At 31.9% G+C, this 18,195-nt stretch overlaps 1 protein-coding gene across 1 annotated transcript in view; it reads left to right on the top strand.

Annotated features, from left to right (window-relative positions):
* Window positions 1–16,843, top strand: part of LOC134252644 (uncharacterized) — a 62,844-nt gene extending 46,001 nt beyond the window's left edge. The window contains exons 33-43 of the mRNA XM_062735132.1: window positions 299–367; window positions 872–946; window positions 1,046–1,121; window positions 1,194–1,284; window positions 1,534–1,604; window positions 1,690–1,821; window positions 3,610–3,726; window positions 4,230–4,381; window positions 4,514–4,652; window positions 16,165–16,267; window positions 16,752–16,843. Coding sequence (XP_062591116.1) covers window positions 299–367; window positions 872–946; window positions 1,046–1,121; window positions 1,194–1,284; window positions 1,534–1,604; window positions 1,690–1,821; window positions 3,610–3,726; window positions 4,230–4,381; window positions 4,514–4,652; window positions 16,165–16,267; window positions 16,752–16,813 — 1,087 coding nt within the window. The 3' untranslated portion in view covers window positions 16,814–16,843. The remainder of the gene's footprint in view (window positions 1–298; window positions 368–871; window positions 947–1,045; window positions 1,122–1,193; window positions 1,285–1,533; window positions 1,605–1,689; window positions 1,822–3,609; window positions 3,727–4,229; window positions 4,382–4,513; window positions 4,653–16,164; window positions 16,268–16,751) is intronic.
* The last annotated feature ends 1,352 nt before the right edge of the window (window positions 16,844–18,195 follow it).

The following is an 18,195-nucleotide window of genomic DNA, read 5'->3' as shown; positions in this document are numbered from 1 at the left end:
CCTGAGACCTAAGTTACTTAACAAAAATACTGTATCTTTGGCTAAGGTAAACACAGTGATATTTTCATCAGTGATCGTTAATACACGTATATATTCTATTTTCAAAAGATTTTGGGTATCAACTTTCGAACAAATCTGTTGTATAAAATTGCAAGTGTAGATTAATCTTTGCTGCAGGGGTTGGTTGAAAAGCACATTATTATACTTTATGTAGAATGGTTTATAAAGGTAAGAGATAACCTCATAAAAGAGAACTTTAGACTTGCAAACATAAACATAAAAAAAATTGTTTTTACAGATGGGGAACGGGAAATGATGCCACGTTTACGTATTCGGAGCTAATGTCAGCATCCAACCCATTGTATGCGTAAGGCATTTAAAAATACGTTTATTTGTATATAATTTTTGTAATTTCATTAATTTTCTTTCTGAAAATTTTCATTTATATGACTTAGGTAATTTACTAATTTTTAGAATTTAAAAACAAACATTAATTGTCTTGTCTTAGTGGGAATTGATTTCTTAATCAGTGCTTTTAAAGGGTATGAATTTTTTATTTTAATTTTTCTAACAATAATTGAAATGAAGTGCCTAACAATAATTGAAATGAAGTGCATAAAAACCAACGTCGCAGTATATGGATTTTGTTCCAGAATATTCAATTTTTCTTGTCATTGAAACATGTTTTCTACCAAATTACTTTTAAATGTCATAATTCAATGATAATTTTTAAAATTTGTAGGATCATATTGTCATAAAAATAAATCATACTCAAAAATAGATTTTTGATTTACTACAGAGTTCTGTGTTTGGCGCGGTTTAGAATTGCTACTGAATTTAACTGACAAAATTATGCTGTTTTTTTTTTTAGATATAATACAGACGACAAGAGTTCGCATCGAGGTTCTGTAATTTCTATAAACCAAGCAGCAGATAGTACCCACAGGTAATATATCTAAATTGCAATTCTTTCTTTTTACATATAATATTTAGCGTCAATTTATAACCAGTAAGTTTGACTTTGTTTATTTTGATTTGTTTATAGGATACTTTTGAGTACATTTGGAGACACCTATGAGAGTTTGTGTGATGATGTTAGTTGGCCAGAAGAAGAATTTAGGGTAAATCATTTTTTCCTTTTTTTAGAAATACATTTTTATGAAGCTCTAACACGGTATTTTTATTCTGTTCAGAGAATACTGAGATCCTGCGAGCAGAGACCTACAGACATAGGAGCAGCATCACAGAACAGACATAAAAACAGAAGCAGAGACGTCTTGCCATGTAATGTCACTTTTTCTAATTTCTAATAATAAAAAAAAATGTTTTTTTTTTAAATTTACTTCTCGAAAAGGACATCTATATATTCCTCATATTACTTTTCTCTTTATTTTTACCAAAAAAGGCCAGTCCTTTGAACAACACTGATGATATAATGGACATGCCGTTGATAAAAATGAAAATAAAACAGTTCGCTTTCTTATAAAGTTACATGTAAATTATGCTCTGTACGTTACGCTTTATATTTTTTAGACGACTACAACGGATTGAGGGAATCCGGTACAACCAGTGTGAACGACTACATCAACGCGAGTGTTATAGAGGTAAATAACTTGTAAAACAGTGATGCTTTTAACTGTAGGTCAATCATGATTATAATATATGTCTATGTTATTTTTTATTTGTCAGGGTCTACATAGTCACTACCCTTATTACATTGTGACACAATATCCGCTAATTTCGACTCAAAATGACTTTTGGGGAATGGTTTGGAAGCAAAGAGTAGCATCGATTATTAGTCTTGTTTCCAGCAGTGAGAAGGTATTTTTTCTCTCTGACTACTGTAAAATCACATATTACATGTATTGTGGGGTCAAATTTTAGAGGTTTGGGGAAAAAATATTGGTTTGTGGGGATTTTAATTCAGTGTTGGAAAATGTTTTATTTATAGTTATATTAATAATGCTTGTTCTTTTTTCTAAAAGTATTATAAAGATTAGTATGTTTTCATGAAGAAAAGATAACTCGAAGAAAAACAAAAGAAAAAACATACAATTTTTCACACATATAATTATACCCCCCGCAAACGAAGTTTAGGGGGGGGGGGTTATATTGGAATCACCATGTCCGTCTGTCCGTCTGTCCGCCTGTCTGTAGACGAGATTTTGTCCGGACCATTACTCAGAAACTATTGGAAGGATTTGCCTGAAAATTTGTACACTTATTATTCACCATATGAAGTTGTGCACCTGATATTTTCATTTTGATTTGATTATTATTTTGAATTTTACATGTGTTTTTTCAATTTTATTTTGTGGTTTTGTCTGGACCGTTTCTCAGAAACTATTGCAAGGATTAATCTGAAAATTTGTACACTTATTATTCACCATATGAAGGTGTGCACCTGGAATTTTCAACTCTTTTTGTTAATTTTTTTTGCATTTTACAGGTTTTATTTTTTATTTTAATTGACTTGTTCATTTTGGGGTCATGTATAAGGTTTGAGATATAGAATCTAGAATATCTGTTCAAAAATACTACAACTTAAAACTACTCATAAAAACTTAAAAAAAGAAACATCATCAAGTGTTGAAAATAGTTTTTACATTGCACAGAAGATAATGTATTTTCATTTGTCTCTTGGGAATAATGACTGGACATGCATCCAGTTAAAGATAAATTAATGAGTTTGGTGTATGAAGTTGTTAAGGCATATATCTTATCAAGCGTGTGTGTTATCTAATCTCCAGGGAATAATTAAGGCACAAGAATTAAAGATCTCTCTTCTCTTATTCTCTGAATTGTAATTTATTGTCTGTCAAAGCACTTCATTACTGGATGACCTGCTCTTTATTTTCAAAATACATTTCAAATTGATATATCAAGATTAATTTGATTTTGTATTATGTTTTTTTTTCAACAATCAGTTTGCAGAGTGACATAACACATAATTGCAATATATTTTTTTAATGCAGAAATAAAAAAAAATAAAATGAAAAAATAAAAAAAAAATGTTACAATGGAATTACAATGTATTATTATTGATGTTTCATTTGGTTGCACCTTTGTTTCATTCATTAAGAAACATGATGAGCAATTATATTTCACTGCAAATTTTTTGTTAGTAAATTGTGAACACCTCTAGATCCATAAAGTATTTTTGAATTGGCACCTTCTCTGAAAAACCCAGCGGGAGGTATTTGTCCCTATTGGACAGTTCTAGTTAATAATTTGCATGCTTATGAACTTGCAAATAGCAAATAGCAATTTGCAATTGGCAAATATCTTACTTGGCATATACATGTACATCAATAAAATTACTTTGAGTGAATCTTCACAGAATCAAACCACTTACTTTTATGAAATAATTAATCTTATACTGTAAAGGCTATGTATTCTATTTAGCGCCTTTCGCGGAAAGCATCACCCGCTTAACTAAGCACATTGCGATTTTTTTTTTGTATAATTGTTTCATATATTCATATGAAGCATATTCAGAAAGAGTTAATCAAACCTACGCTAACTTGTAAAAAAATCAGTTTCCGCCAAATATCATACACGCCAAATGAAATACATTTACAATGTTCTTCCTTTTTATTTGAAATGTAGGAAGTATACTTTCCAACAAGAACTGGTATGACAAGAACTTTTGGTAAAATCAAGGTGCAAACGCTGTCAACCTTAACTGTTCACAGGTGTACATTCCGATGTTTAAAGATTGTGCAGGTAAGAGGAATCCGTTCTCAGTGTTATAAACTGTAGTGGAAAATATGTCAACACCTAATTTCAAGTTCATATATTGTATTGATTTGAGTTTATTTAAACAATAAAATGCTTTCTTTGTTTGTTATTACTTGAATGAACGGAAGCAGCTGTTGCAGAAAAAATACATAACCCGCGTAAGCGGGTTATGTATTTTTTTTTCTGCAATAGCTGCGACCGTTCATCCCAGTAATAACAAACAAAGAAAGACATTTTATTGTTTATATTTATATCTGTTTAAATAATCAATTAAGGTAGGATTAAAAAGATTAATTACTGTATTAATGATGAGAACGTCTTTATACGTTTCATTGATGGAACAAATACTGATTAAGAAATCTGTACAGGCGACATGCCTACTGTAGTTTATGCAGTGATGAACGCAATGGGGTTTCTTAAGAAATAAAGGAGAAAATATTCAGTGGATGTAAATATATGTAACTACATAGAGTTAAATTTCACTTCAGGGGTCCAAGAACCACACAGTAAATCACTTTCAGTCTTCATTTCTCTCCAACTTCACGAAAGATGAGTGTTCAGATCTTTTAAATCTCATTAATCTTGTGCATTCCAATTCTGAGGAGGGTAATGATAGCAGACCACTTGTCATACACTGTCTGTACGTTCTCATTTTGTTTTACTTTTGAGTTGAATAACTAAATTATACTATTTCTGTCTCACTGAATGTATTTATGAAAGTTAACTTTATTGTAATCTAATTAATGAATATACCCCTGGTATTTTAAATCAGGAATGGAACTGGAAAATCAGGTATCTTCGTTGCCATGGATTATCTCATACAACTTATTAGGAATGGCGATACTTATGTCGATATTTACAACCTCACACACGTCCTGATCGCAAATAGGGAGAAATTAATAGAAAACGAGGTAGGTTTTAAAGCATATTTAAGCATCTTAAAATTTTGTTTGGTTACACGATATACGAGTAAACAGCATATTTTATATTTAAAATACTATTCAGAATAATGTTTCATTTTAAATTCCTTTGAAATATAATACAAAATCAAAGTATTATTTTTTTAAAAAAATCTCTGAAGCAGATTTATGACTCTCTTTCTCTCTCTCTGTCTGTCTGTGTGTGTGTGTGTGTGTGTGTGTGTGTGTGTGTGTGTGTGTGTGTGTGTGTGTGTGAAGGGTGTCAAACGGGGACAGGGGTTAAAGACTGTCAAAGTGGGGACTTCTTCTTTTTTAATATTTCAGTGACTTTTGACTTAAAATATCAATCACCATGTAACCCTGATGACAAATATAATGAGAACATATCAATATCTTTAATTTTAAGCTAAGCACATTTCACAGCACAAACGGGGACCTATTTCACACTCATTAATATTCACACACCAGTTCTTGTTTTATTGTATCTAAACGGGGACATTTACCAAAACGTATAAAATCCTCTCTTTTGTGCCCTTTATTCACTCATTACCACCGTTTTCATCACTGATTAAGACCCCTGTCTTCATAGGCACTTGAATGCTTAATATTTTAAATCAAATATGGAAATTACGAACAGTTTTGCATGATGAAAATATATCTTTAATTTTTCTTCTCAAATAATTTTGAAATTAAGGAATCTGTCTTAAATTTATCAATTTGGCATCACTGACCTCTTTGTCGCAGTAGCATGATTAATGGAATTTAAATATGGTGATTGCAACATAGTTTGCAAAATTCAAAGCTACTTGTTTTACATGTAATTTATGATTTTTCAATTTTTTTTATCTCAGAATTAGAGTATAGAACAAGAAAAATGATTGTCATTTGACATACTTACAACTATAAAAAATATAACACAAGGTCTGAAGGGGGCGCTGATAATACCACTCCAAAAAATAGCCAATTTCAAAATGAAAAGAAAAATTTATATTGACCTTTTGATAATGGTGAGCTATTGAATATAATCGATAAACACTTTAAAATCAAATCCACTGCATTTACGTATACGCTTCATTACAGAATCGGAGTACGACGACTTCTTTAAAATATTTACATTACATTGCATCTTTGATCATACGGAAACCCATTTAGGACCTATCAAAAAATATTTTTGAATTCGTTATAACGATTTTTAGAATTCGTTATAACGAATTTAATTTGTTATAACAGATTTATTGAATTCGTTATAATGAATTCAATTTGATATAACAGATTCATTGAATTCGTTATAACGAATTTAATTTGTTAAAACAGATTCATTAAATTTGTTATAACGAATTTAATTTGTTATAACAGATTCACTAATTTGTTATAACGAATTTTATTTGTTATTACAGATTTATTGAATTCGTTATAACCAATTCAAGAATTTGTTTGTTATAACAGATTTAATTCGTTATAACAAATTCAATAAATCTGTAATAACAAATTCAATTCGTTATAACAAATTAGTGAATCTGTTATAACAAATTAAATTCGTTATCACAAATTTAATGAATCTGTTTTAACAAATTAAATTCGTTATAACGAATTCAGTGAATCTGTTAAAACGAATTAAATTCGTTATAACGAATTCAATGAATCTGTTATAACAAAGAACAAGGTTCACTTTTGCCTTATTTGGCCCTGTGAATTTCTGAAAAACTGAAACAGCATAGTTTTAGTTAACAATGCATTTAAATATCACTTAGATCTACGGAGACTCCGTATCTATAAAAAATGACGTCATTTTCTGGCTAGTAAATGCATTATGACGTCACGAAATGCGTCAATTTCCTCATATTCTATAAAATGTGTACAAAACGGCCAATTTTCAAAGCTATTTTTTGACATTTAATAAAGAGCGCAATCTCTGATCTAAAATATGCAACAAGTAAATGATAGAACTGTTTCTGATGATTAATGGACATGTTTTATTTTTTAGATCAGAGAGTGCGCCCATATCATTTTTCTTCATTGAAAGTACTCAATTATACCTGTTTACCTAAAAATTCAAGAACATTGCAATTTCATAAAGCCAGTTCTCCAAGACCTGGACTTTGAGGAGAAAAATTTTAATAGGATATGAAAGCACCAAGTCTCTACTTTATTTTAATGCTTCAAATAGAAAATCAAGTGTTAATCAATCAATTGGTATATCTACAGGGCCATTTTATGCGTAAAGTGAACCGACTCCTTAAATTCGTTATAACGAATTCAATAAATCTGTTATAACAAATTAAATTCGTTATAACGAATTCTAAAAATCGTTATAACGAATTCAAAAATATTTTTTGATAGGTCCTAAATGGGCTTCCGTATGATCAGGTACTTTTATTAAACAAAAAACATTAACTAAAAAATCTTTCAAAGCAAGGAAAATTATTCATTTTATGTTTTACGCAGAAAACCGATGATCCGGAAGTATTATACCTGTGCAGTATTTTTAATGGCACAAAATGTTTATCAATACATTTCACTAAAGTCAAATAATTTTATTTTTTATAAGAAATATACAAATGAACTAAATTAACAGAAATAAAAAAAGCACAGGAGTTAAATATGTTTTCCAAAACCGTTGCTAAAATTATAAAAGAAAATTTACAAGACATTTCAGTTGCGACTGCTGCAAATAGGGTACTTTAAACCAATAAACTTTTTGCAAAATCATCTGATTGCTTGAGATATGTATACTGTACAGTAAGGTTCGAGCACCCTCGTCCTCATTATTAAAAGCATTATTTCAGAATGTAGACACTTGTGTTGTAGAGTTGCATTTCCCCCATAGCCAACTCCCAACTGCCACACAGGGAATCGTACTCTAGAGCAGAATTTCCCTCCAAGGGGACTTCACACACCAGAACCAAATTACTCCTTGAAGTTCTCTATTTCTTAGCTGCAGATCTGTAGATCTGTAGCTCTCCGAAAAATATATTGATAGACCGCAGAGCTTCAGTACTAGTGCCACCCATTGAAAAAACGGTATATTTATTGCGCACAAAAAAGTGCCCTCAGTTCTCGATTTATTTCTCCATGTTTTTAAAGCTATAATCTCAATATATTACTAACCGTGTGTTCCTTACATATTCTTTCGCTGTTTCCACAACCAAACATCCCTCATAATTGTTGTGAATAGACTAAGTCCTCCTGACCCTGATATTGTAATCATCGAACATTTCGCTTATTTATACTGCCATTTTGGTTTCAAAGATAATTCGGTCCATTATGCTTCGTTCAGATGTCAACTACGAGAGTACTTGATAGAAGATAAAAGAATTCTTTCCTTATTTGCAATGGAGGTAAGAATTTGGAAGAATTAATCAAGAACAGAGCGCACTTTTTTGTGCGCAATAAATATACAGTTTTTTCAATGGGTGGCACTGTAACTCTCCGGTCTATCAATATATTTTTTCGGAGAGCTACAGATCTGCAGCTATCTCTTTCTCAGAGTAGGATCCCCCATCCCTTGTTATATAGAGAGTAAATATAAACCACAGCCGTATTATAATAAAATAAATGACAAACAGATTTTTGAATGATAAATGAGTGTTGCATTTAGGAAGTATATACTTAGTATTTCAAATCATCAACCAAAATGTTTAGCTTTCAAAAGAAACCAGATCTCCCCAGATTAGATGTATTAACACCTCAAATGGCTCAGCGGTAGATGTATTTTTCATGTTCTTTTTGACAAGGCTGTTTTAAAGATTTTTTTTCATAGAAAGTCCTTTATTTATGCATACTTTTTATTACTTATCTTTTGTTTGAATCTAATGAACGGAAGAATTGATTGAGTTCGTATCATGTGAAAACGAATTAATTATTTCATAAATAGTTAGTTTTCTCCTTTTATTTTATACGTCTACTGGTTTTTTCCTCTATAAAAGCTACGCAGTAAATTGTGAATAATTCCCTAGAAATCTCTGCGAATGGACTAATCCCCCTGAGATAGTTAAATGATCTAATCACTGCTTCGGAAGTTAATTCCCCGGTTATCTCTTATCTCTAGATTTTACTTTTGTTTCGGTTCTAATATGTTAAGGGGCTACACTAATCCTCGTGCGTTAGTCCGGAAGCTAATCTCCGGTCATTCGTAATCCTTCATATTTTTAATTACTTTTATATCAGTATAATAACATAGTCAAAAAGTATAAATAAAATATATAATTGGTGAGTTAGCAAGATTCTAGTTCCCCTTGACCAGGACTATTTCCCGAGACACAGCCACTATTATCCGCTGACTAATGAAACCACGCCCTCAAGCGAAGCAACAATCAACACTGCTTAATTTGATGACGGTGATATTATAAAAAAAATATTGATTGTGCAGAATTCATGCGCGCAAGGTTCATTATACCCCCGCTTGAAAAGTGGGAGGGTATATTAAAAAAAATGGTATGCCCGTCCGCCCGTCTGTACGTCTTTCTGTTACGCTTTGGGGTACCCATCTCTTATCTGCAACTCCTGTCATACCACTGAAGGAAATTTAATGCAACTTTCACAGAATCTTTATTACATATTGCCATTGTGACCTCCTATTTTACTTTTTCATCTGACATATATTTTGGATTTTCCAGATCAAAACATGGATACTGCCATTATATTCATATGGGAGGCGGGGGTATTATTTAGTGAGCTCATTGCTCACAGTACCTTTAGTTGTAATATGTTTTCATACAATATTAAGAATATTATAATGCATAAAGCATGTAATTAAATGCTACTTTGGCATTTTCACCCTTCGAAATCTTTGGCAACCTTGGCTGCGCATTAGTTGACAATGGTTTTCTTTGAGTGAAAATGATCCTTTAGCCGCGGGTTTGAGACCGTATAAACCGAAGTACCATGTCGCAGTAGGTGCTGGCACAAAAAAAGATCCCTCACTGCTCAATGACTCTGTTTGCCAAGTGTAGGGCAAAGTTTGAAGCTCTCCACCAGAAAGTGGTGGCGTACGTCTACATATGAGTGAAAAATTCTCCAGAGGAATCAATCAATCAAATTCATGCAGTATATAATAACAGGTTTGTTATCATGTTAAGGACAGATGATACAAATAAAAACTGATCGTATAGATGGAAATCTTTTCTTGGATCTTTTTTGGTTGTAAATGATAAAAAAAAATAAATTTCAAAAATACCTGTACTAAAAAAAATTAATTTACCGAGATGTTCAAATTTCCATCTTTCTGTAACTATCCTTAATTTTCTACACAATTTTTTGTCACCTTAAATCCCATTAATAATTATCTTTCTAATATTTGATAAATGGCTAAAATTTTATTTAGCGTTGGGGGCTAAGTTATGAAAAATTCTTAAACTGTTCTGCTGCCAATAATCTTAAGGATTAACTTTATCACTCCTGGGGAAAAAATCGTGAACAAGGAGATACGTTTTGACATATAAAAAGAACACTAATTAATCAGTTGCAAAACTATTCTTCAATTCCATTATCTCTTCATTATACATATTACATACACATTTTAATAACTCGAATCCGTTTATTTCTAGTTCTGTTATTCTTTACTATAAAATATATCAACTCTAAGGAAAAAATTATTTGGAGAAAATAAACTCGTTTAAAAGATGTAATTATTATACAGTTAAAGTATGTCATTAAGGGGGTTAGGAAGATTACAGTTCCCCAGGGTCAGGACCTGGTTGAGGGGAACTAGAACCTTGTTTACTCCATCAATGATATACATTTTATATATACAATTATACCAACGCAAAATTAAAAAAAATACATATTAATGAGGATTTTGGTGTTATGGATAACTGAGAATAAGCTTTTGGGGGCGGAGACTAGTTCATTTGATTAAGCCAGTTCTCCTTGGGCGAAATTCTACTATAGAGCTAGTTTTCCGATGGGTGAGATTATTAGGTGGAAAGACCGATATATATATATATATATTTAATGAATCACTGTCTAGTTTTGAGAGTATGCCAGGGCATCAACAATAGTGGGAAACATGGGATTATTTGCATAACGGGCGAAGCCCGTTATGCTAAAATTATCCCATGTTTCCCACTATTGTTGATATCCCTGGCATACTCTCAAAACTAGACAGTGATACCTTATATTTCCATTTCATTGTGAAATAAAATTGTAGACTTTGACATTAAAAATGTAGACTAATAGATTTCAATTACACGAGGACTTCCATGCCAATTTCAATAGTCCTCCCACAATGACGTCAAACACAAGGGCTGCTGCACGAGATTTACATGCATATTTGGCCTCCTTAGCGTCAGACACAGAGACAGATGCGCACGAGATTTGCATGCGTATTAGGCCTCCTTAGCTGCTGACCTACCGACCTGCCTAATTTACATTCCGGCAGAATTATCAAGAAATAAATTCCCCAAACTTTCAAACAGTTATCACAGAGAAAAAAATTAGAAACGGAAATATCTATGTATTACGTTTGATTATAACCGAAAACTAGAGGACGCATGAATGGATATTAAAGAATATTAGTAAGCTATATGGAGACATTCGCGAATCAGTAAAAAAACATCGTAAAAGATACAGCACAACAACAGAAAGAATTTGTTAATACTAGTAAATATTGGGAATAAATAAAAAAAAATATCTTAATCAAATAGGGGAACTGTGTGTATAAATTATCACAATACAATGGAGGACATTTGTGTATAAAAAAAACTACAACACAATAGGGGACATATTTTGTGGATAAAAATGCACAATACAATAGGCGACATTTGTGTATAAAAAACTACAACACAATAGGGGACATATTTTGTGTATAAAAGTACACAATACAATAGGGGACATTTGTGTATAAAAATACACAATACAATAGGGGACATATTTTGTGTATAAAAATACACAATACAATAGGGGACATTTGTGTATAAAAAACTACAACACAATAGGGGACATATTTTGTGTATAAAAATCTACAATACAATAGATTGATTGTATATTGTTTAACGTCCCTCTTGAGAATTTTTCACTCATATGGAGACGTCACCGTGTGCCGGTGAAGGGCTTCAAATTTTTGACCTATACTCGGCACTCAGGGCCATTGAGCAGTGAGGGTTCTTTATCGTGCCAGCGCCTACCGTGACACGGGGCCTACGTTTTTAAGGTCATATCCGAAAGACCCGTGACTTTCACTTCTAGTGCCGAGCGCTTGGCGAAGGAACAGTCACTACCTTTGTTTACGTCTTAGGTATGACGCGGCGCCGCGAACGAGAATCGAACCCGGGCCTCCCGATCACGAAGCGAACGCTCTACCACTAGGCTACCGTGACCGGTGCAATACAATAGAGGACATTTGTGTATAAAAATTCACAATACAATAGGGGGCATTGTGGGTATAAATGATCACAATACAAAAGTAGATATTCCTGTATATAACATGCAAATACAAAAAAAAATGTGAATGACGTATGTATATACATGTACCTTAGGCTTATCAAAATACAAGAAGGAACATGTTTATGAATTATTCTAAAACTTCAATGGAGGAGAATTGAGTAAAAATACGGAGTGTTTTTAAAAGGTAGCAATTATAAAATTTAAAATGCCGAAAAGCTATTCTCTGATAACAATTACTTTTGATTCTATTTTGTTTTGTTCGGATGAAAGCTTGAAATTGAGTTTGAATTTTGTTTAGGAATTAAATACAGTAAATGTGGAACTCCCATCCACGCCTCATCAAACCTCCAAGCGCATAAATCAATATTAAAGTGAAGTAATAATTACATCGACAGTAGTGTACTTATTCTTAAAAGTATATGCATGAAACAATTTGAAAAGAAACAATATATTAAGCTGCCAAGATATGATTTACTTCCTTTAAATGACCATCCGACATTTTTAATAGAAAAAGTCATCAGTAGTTTTTATGTCTAAATGTACAAGTGCTTTGTATCTTTTAATCGAGCTCAAATATCAAATATCTTAGTGTTGAATTGTACGGTACACATATATTATATTTCCAAATTTACAAAATCTGTTTTCAGAATCTGTATATACCCCCCAACCCCGTCGAAATTACTAGATCTGCCTATTGAAGAAAACAAATTCATCTTCATAGTATATATATTGAAAATTTAAGATCTTGAAAGAAGAAAATTATAAAAAAAAAAAAACATCTTTTAAGAGTTTATATATGTTATAAAAGTTATTTGAATGATTGGAAACTTAATTCGTTGCACGCGACGTCATTATACGTTCTTACTGAATAACGACGATACCGATTTGAAATTTTGACTTTAAGGTCATATGCAACATACTTTGAAATTTATTGAGCTCTTCCCTGGAGGTGAATTCTACTAGATGATGGACCTGTGTGCAATACTTTAAAATTTTATATAATTATGGATTTGCACACCTCTTCTTAAACAAATTTTGAAAAAGAGTCTGTAAATTGTGTTTTGTAATTTTTGTATATACTTTTCTTTGAATAATGTAAAAATTTTCATAATTTGTTATCTTTGAAAAACCCCGGTAATGCATGCTGATTTTTTGTCTATAAACATCTGATGACACTATAATCTTAAATTTAAAATATCTTGAAAAATTATCAGCAGGTAAGGTACCTTGCGTATGTCTTTAAGGACCCTTTTTCATAAAAGCAGTCAAATGATTAAAAATTTTTCTTCATTATTCTTAATGCCTTCTTCCTTTCTCTCTTTCGACTGTGATCAAACGTAAGCATTGTACTACGTGTATATGTCCATGCATAACAACTTCCACGTACCGACGTACCGGGAGTGGACTGCGTCTTATTCTGTGTATTTTAAAAATATGATTTTTTTATATTTTTAATTTGAAAATACTAGTAGCAGATATCATGGTTGTACGAATATTTACAATGGTAACTGGTTAATTATAGATAAAGGATCCTTTTAATTAATCAGATTTATCGTAAATACTCTATATAAGCTAACTTTATGAATCGCACAGGTTTTATATAGCATATAGGTTTTTTTTCAATATCTTGTCTTCACACACTTCGAATTCTAAGGGGTATGATCAGATCGCTGTGGCATATAGACAGCATAAAATTAAGGAATCACTGTCTAGTTAGTATAGTACGCCAGAGCATCAACAATAGTGGGAAACATGGGATAATTTGCATAACGGGCGAAGCCCATTATGCATAAATCATCCCATGTTTCCTAGACAGTGATTCCTTATATTTCCATTTCATTTTGAAAATGAAATTGTAGATTTAGACTTAAATAAAATGCAGACATAAATTTAAACTACACGAGGATTCCCATCCCAATTTCAATAGCCATCGGTCACTGAAGTCAAACACAACAGCAGCCGCACGAGATTTTCATGCAAATTTGGTCTCCTTAGCGTTAGACTCGCAGACAGATTCGCACGAGATTTGAATGCATATTACGTCTCCTTAGCTCCTGACCTAAAGACCTGCCTAACTTACATAACGGTATAATTACCAAGGAATTAACTCCGCTAAGTTTCAAAGAGTTATCAGAGAGAGAAAAATTAGAAATGGAAATATTGCAGCATAACCCCCTTCCTTCTCTTCAACATCACATTAAACATTTCGTTTTCATGAAGCGAGGCATTTGTTGATATTTTTTTTTTGGATTCCTTCCAGTGTCTCTCCCCTTCAGAAATCTCAGACTGTCGAAGCTTAATTTTTAAATTTTATTGTTGTTAATAGCCCTCCTGTGATCTACAAAAATTTCGACTGTTTATACTTTCAATTTGGTTTGCAAGATAATTTGGTCCAACGCACTTTGTGCAGATGTCACCAGTCCTACATTTGAACGAGAGTTTTTAAAGATATATCTTTTTTTGCAGTTGAGTTAAAAAAAAATTGGAAGAATAAATTCAGAACTAAGCGCTGCTTTTTGTCCAGGCAATAAATATACAGTTTTCACAATGAATGGGACTGTAGCTCTCCAGTCTGTCAAAATATTTTTTCGGATAACTACCGTTCTGCAGCTAGCTTTTGCCCCACTACTATTACAAGGCACATTGTAGGAATCTCATGCATGTATATGGATATGTCTACTATCCTTAGCTATGCAAATAACAGCTTAGAAATAAAATGGTAAAAACACTGTAAGCTATAACTTTCCAACCCCAACCTCGCTCTTATCCCCCCCCCCCCCAATGCATGACAACGTTCAATTCTGGTGAAATTTATATTTACAGGAAATTTTTTAAATTAACTATGCGAATGATACTAAAGCATTTTTATCTAAATGAGTATTATTTTGTCACTAAATCAAGAATTATGTTTAAGCTTTAAGAAAATCAACCCTACTGCAGAATTCAAACATAGTATAAACAATATTATTTCGATTTATCGGCTTAAGTCCTCCACTTTTTTGCAAAGAAATACATTATGTGGACATTGAAAATAGGGTTTACGGTTTTATTGGGGATAAGCCCCATTTTAATATTAGCCCCCCCCCCCCCCCAGTTTAATTTGCTTTCGACGCCTATGAATTATGCTGAATGTATCGTTACTGCTTATCGCCAATCATCAAACTGCAATATTTCGTGGTTTATAACGTGCAAACTGCTCCAAGTTATGTTAGAATTTTCGAATCATTCGAATAACATAAGTTTAAATAACCTTCATTCCTTAAAAAAATTATAGGCTCGATTAAGAAATTTAATTTACATGCGTAAATACTAAGTCAATCGTACATCTATAATCCAGATTTTCCAATGACAAGAATGTTTGTAAGACTGGCTGATGATCATGCCCTAGTAACGTAAAATAATATATGTAACCTTAACATTTAAAAAAAAAATACGGACTTAAAAATAAGAAAGAGAATATATCTCAAGGTAATGTTTGTTTCAGGAAAGGTCACGTGACACGTTTTTCACTATACTACCGGGGACACGTGTGTAACCCCCAAGTACGAACCTTCGCTAATTATGAAAAGTTCACACTAACACACATCTTTTAATCCTAACTAACCGGGGACATTTTTTCAACATGTTAAAAAATGGATTTTTTCGGCTTTTTGGGGTAATTAGACATCCCTGATTTCGAATTTGGCGCTATTTTTAATCGAAGACAACCGGGGACGTCCCCGGTTGGAAGGTCGTCCCCGGTTGGAAGGTGTGTAAACAAACAAATGTCCCCGTTTGAAACCCTTCACGCACGCAAGGGTGTGTGTGTGTGTGTTTGTGTGTGTGGGTGTGTGTATGTGTGTGTGTGTGTGTGTGTGTGTGTGTGTGTGTGTGTGTGTGTGTGTGTGTGTGTGTGTGTGTGTGTGTGTGTGAGGGTGTGTGTGTGTGTGTGTGTGTGTGTGTGTGTGTGTGTGTGTGTGGGTGTGTGTGTCTTTCTTCGATCTAAATATAAAATGATTTTTAAAATGAATTGTTCTGAATGAATTAAAATCTTTCATCTTAATGAACAATGTACATGTATTTTGAAGAATGAACTAGGAAGTGATGTATGCGGTGTATATAATTGTTTGTGTATTTCTAGACACAGTACCAGTTCTTGTATGACTGTGTAGAATCATATTTGGATCACGAAAAGAAAAGCCCACCTCAAAAACTACCAGAGCCTAACCCTACAGAGGAGGAAGGTATATCTCCAAATTTCATTTTCATTTAAAAAAAAAGTCAGAAGAAACATTTTTTTAATTGATTTGTTGGAGGTACCACAAAAACGTTGTTTATATTCCGAAAGAGGTTTTGTCAATTTATTTTCAGTAACTGAATGAACATATTCTATACATTTCTTTGCATTTTAAAATATATTTTTGATATACATTGCATAATGGTAAAGTTATCTTTGAGAGACTAAACAATTATGTAATTGTTTTTTAAGCAAATAAATGTTAACATGTATTAATTTTGATAATATTTACCTGATGTAATTACGATCTTTACCATAAAGATGACCTAAATGGGGAAATTTGAAAATAGAGTTTAGTAAATGTAACTGTTGTCGTAAATTAAACACTAAGAATTGACTTCAAATTCATTTTGAATTTATATCAAAGTAGAATGAAATGTTTGCAACAAAGAGCTGTGTTGGCTAATCCTGTATCATTTTTTTCATTGTAGATGCTGGACTTATAGAACTGTCCCCTACTGATAAGACCACATTCTTTTCTAAGAAATACTGAGGAAAGATGGTTTTTAAGTTTCAGAAACTTTGTGAAATACCGGACAAAAATTATCCATTGAATGTTATGCATTGAAACTGTCACAACTTCTGTGTCTAGATCTGCAAATTTTCCTTTTGTCAACTGAGAAAAACTTGTTATTATTGTTTATGAATTAGATATTTTGGAAAACTTGTTTAATGTCTTAAAATAATATATTGATTTTAAAAATTTAAGAATGAATGGTTATAACAAATATTAAGTATAGGATGATGAATAGCAAGCTTTTGTATACTGGCAGGGTACGTTTTAGTCACTCTGTACTGATTAAGACAGTATTAATACTACTCATTTCAGGTCAATATGCTAATTTTGCTAATGAAATCTTTAAGACTTAAAAGTTTATTCTGTATCAAATAGTGATGCTTAATAGAGGTAATATTTTTCGAAAATCGGTTTTACCAATCATGACTCTGGGATTTTGTCTGCCGTAATGTGTGTTTTGGCAAGATATAATTTTTTTTGTTCTTGTGTAAAACTTCTTCTCTGTTGAACATAAAAGTATTTAGAAATATGTATTTTTCTAATATATTCCTCGTAATATAAAACTACTTTTAATCCATTAACATGAGAAATATTGGGGGAAACAAAACGTTATAAATGTCGTATTTTACTTTTTTTTTAAATCTTTATATTGTTTGAGAATTCAAACATATGCAACTTAAATTGCATTGAATATTTTCATATGCACAGTATGCACTTTTGATTTTTTTTTCCAAATAAAAATTCTTCATTCACCAGCTTTAATTATACACTAAAAGCAATGTTTCGGATGTTTGGATTAAATATTGTATATTTATTAGAATTTCTGCAAAGTTTTTTAAAAGTATAATATAAAAAATATTTTGTAAAGTTTTTGATTGCTCAATTAACGATTTCTTATTACGTTTTTATCTTGCATGTCTTCCAACTATATATCTTGAAATTTATATGCATGTTATGAAATGTATTACTTTAACTTTATTTTTGTTTGTATTTTTCCCTCTGTAAACATTGATCCTAAGGTTTATATTGAATAAAAGTTTATAATTATTTTTCGGCTCACTTGAATATATACATGTAAACGCCAATGTTATCTCCAATCATAATACAATTATATAGTGTCTGCCCCTCCCCGGAACATACACTCTCGTTGCTTAAAAAGAGTCCATCCCAAAAGCTTAGTTGAAAAAATACCAACAAATTTAAAAACAGCTTATAGAGACAAATGTACAAATAGGTTACATTATCCATGACATATAGAGCATATAATAAAAAGAAGAGGAAAATGCCATATGGGTCCCAGTTACGAAATGAAAAATGTAAATGGGTGGGATAACCATTCACCAAGTGTCTGTTTAAAA

Source organism: Saccostrea cucullata, unplaced genomic scaffold, assembly GCF_032062105.1.
Source record: "Saccostrea cucullata isolate Sc308-1 unplaced genomic scaffold, CSIRO_AGI_Scuc_v1 ctg1544, whole genome shotgun sequence".
NCBI classification, from domain to species: Eukaryota; Metazoa; Mollusca; class Bivalvia; order Ostreida; family Ostreidae; genus Saccostrea; species Saccostrea cuccullata.
Note: the sequence above shows the minus strand (reverse complement) of the source record. Positions and strands in the feature narration are given on the sequence as shown.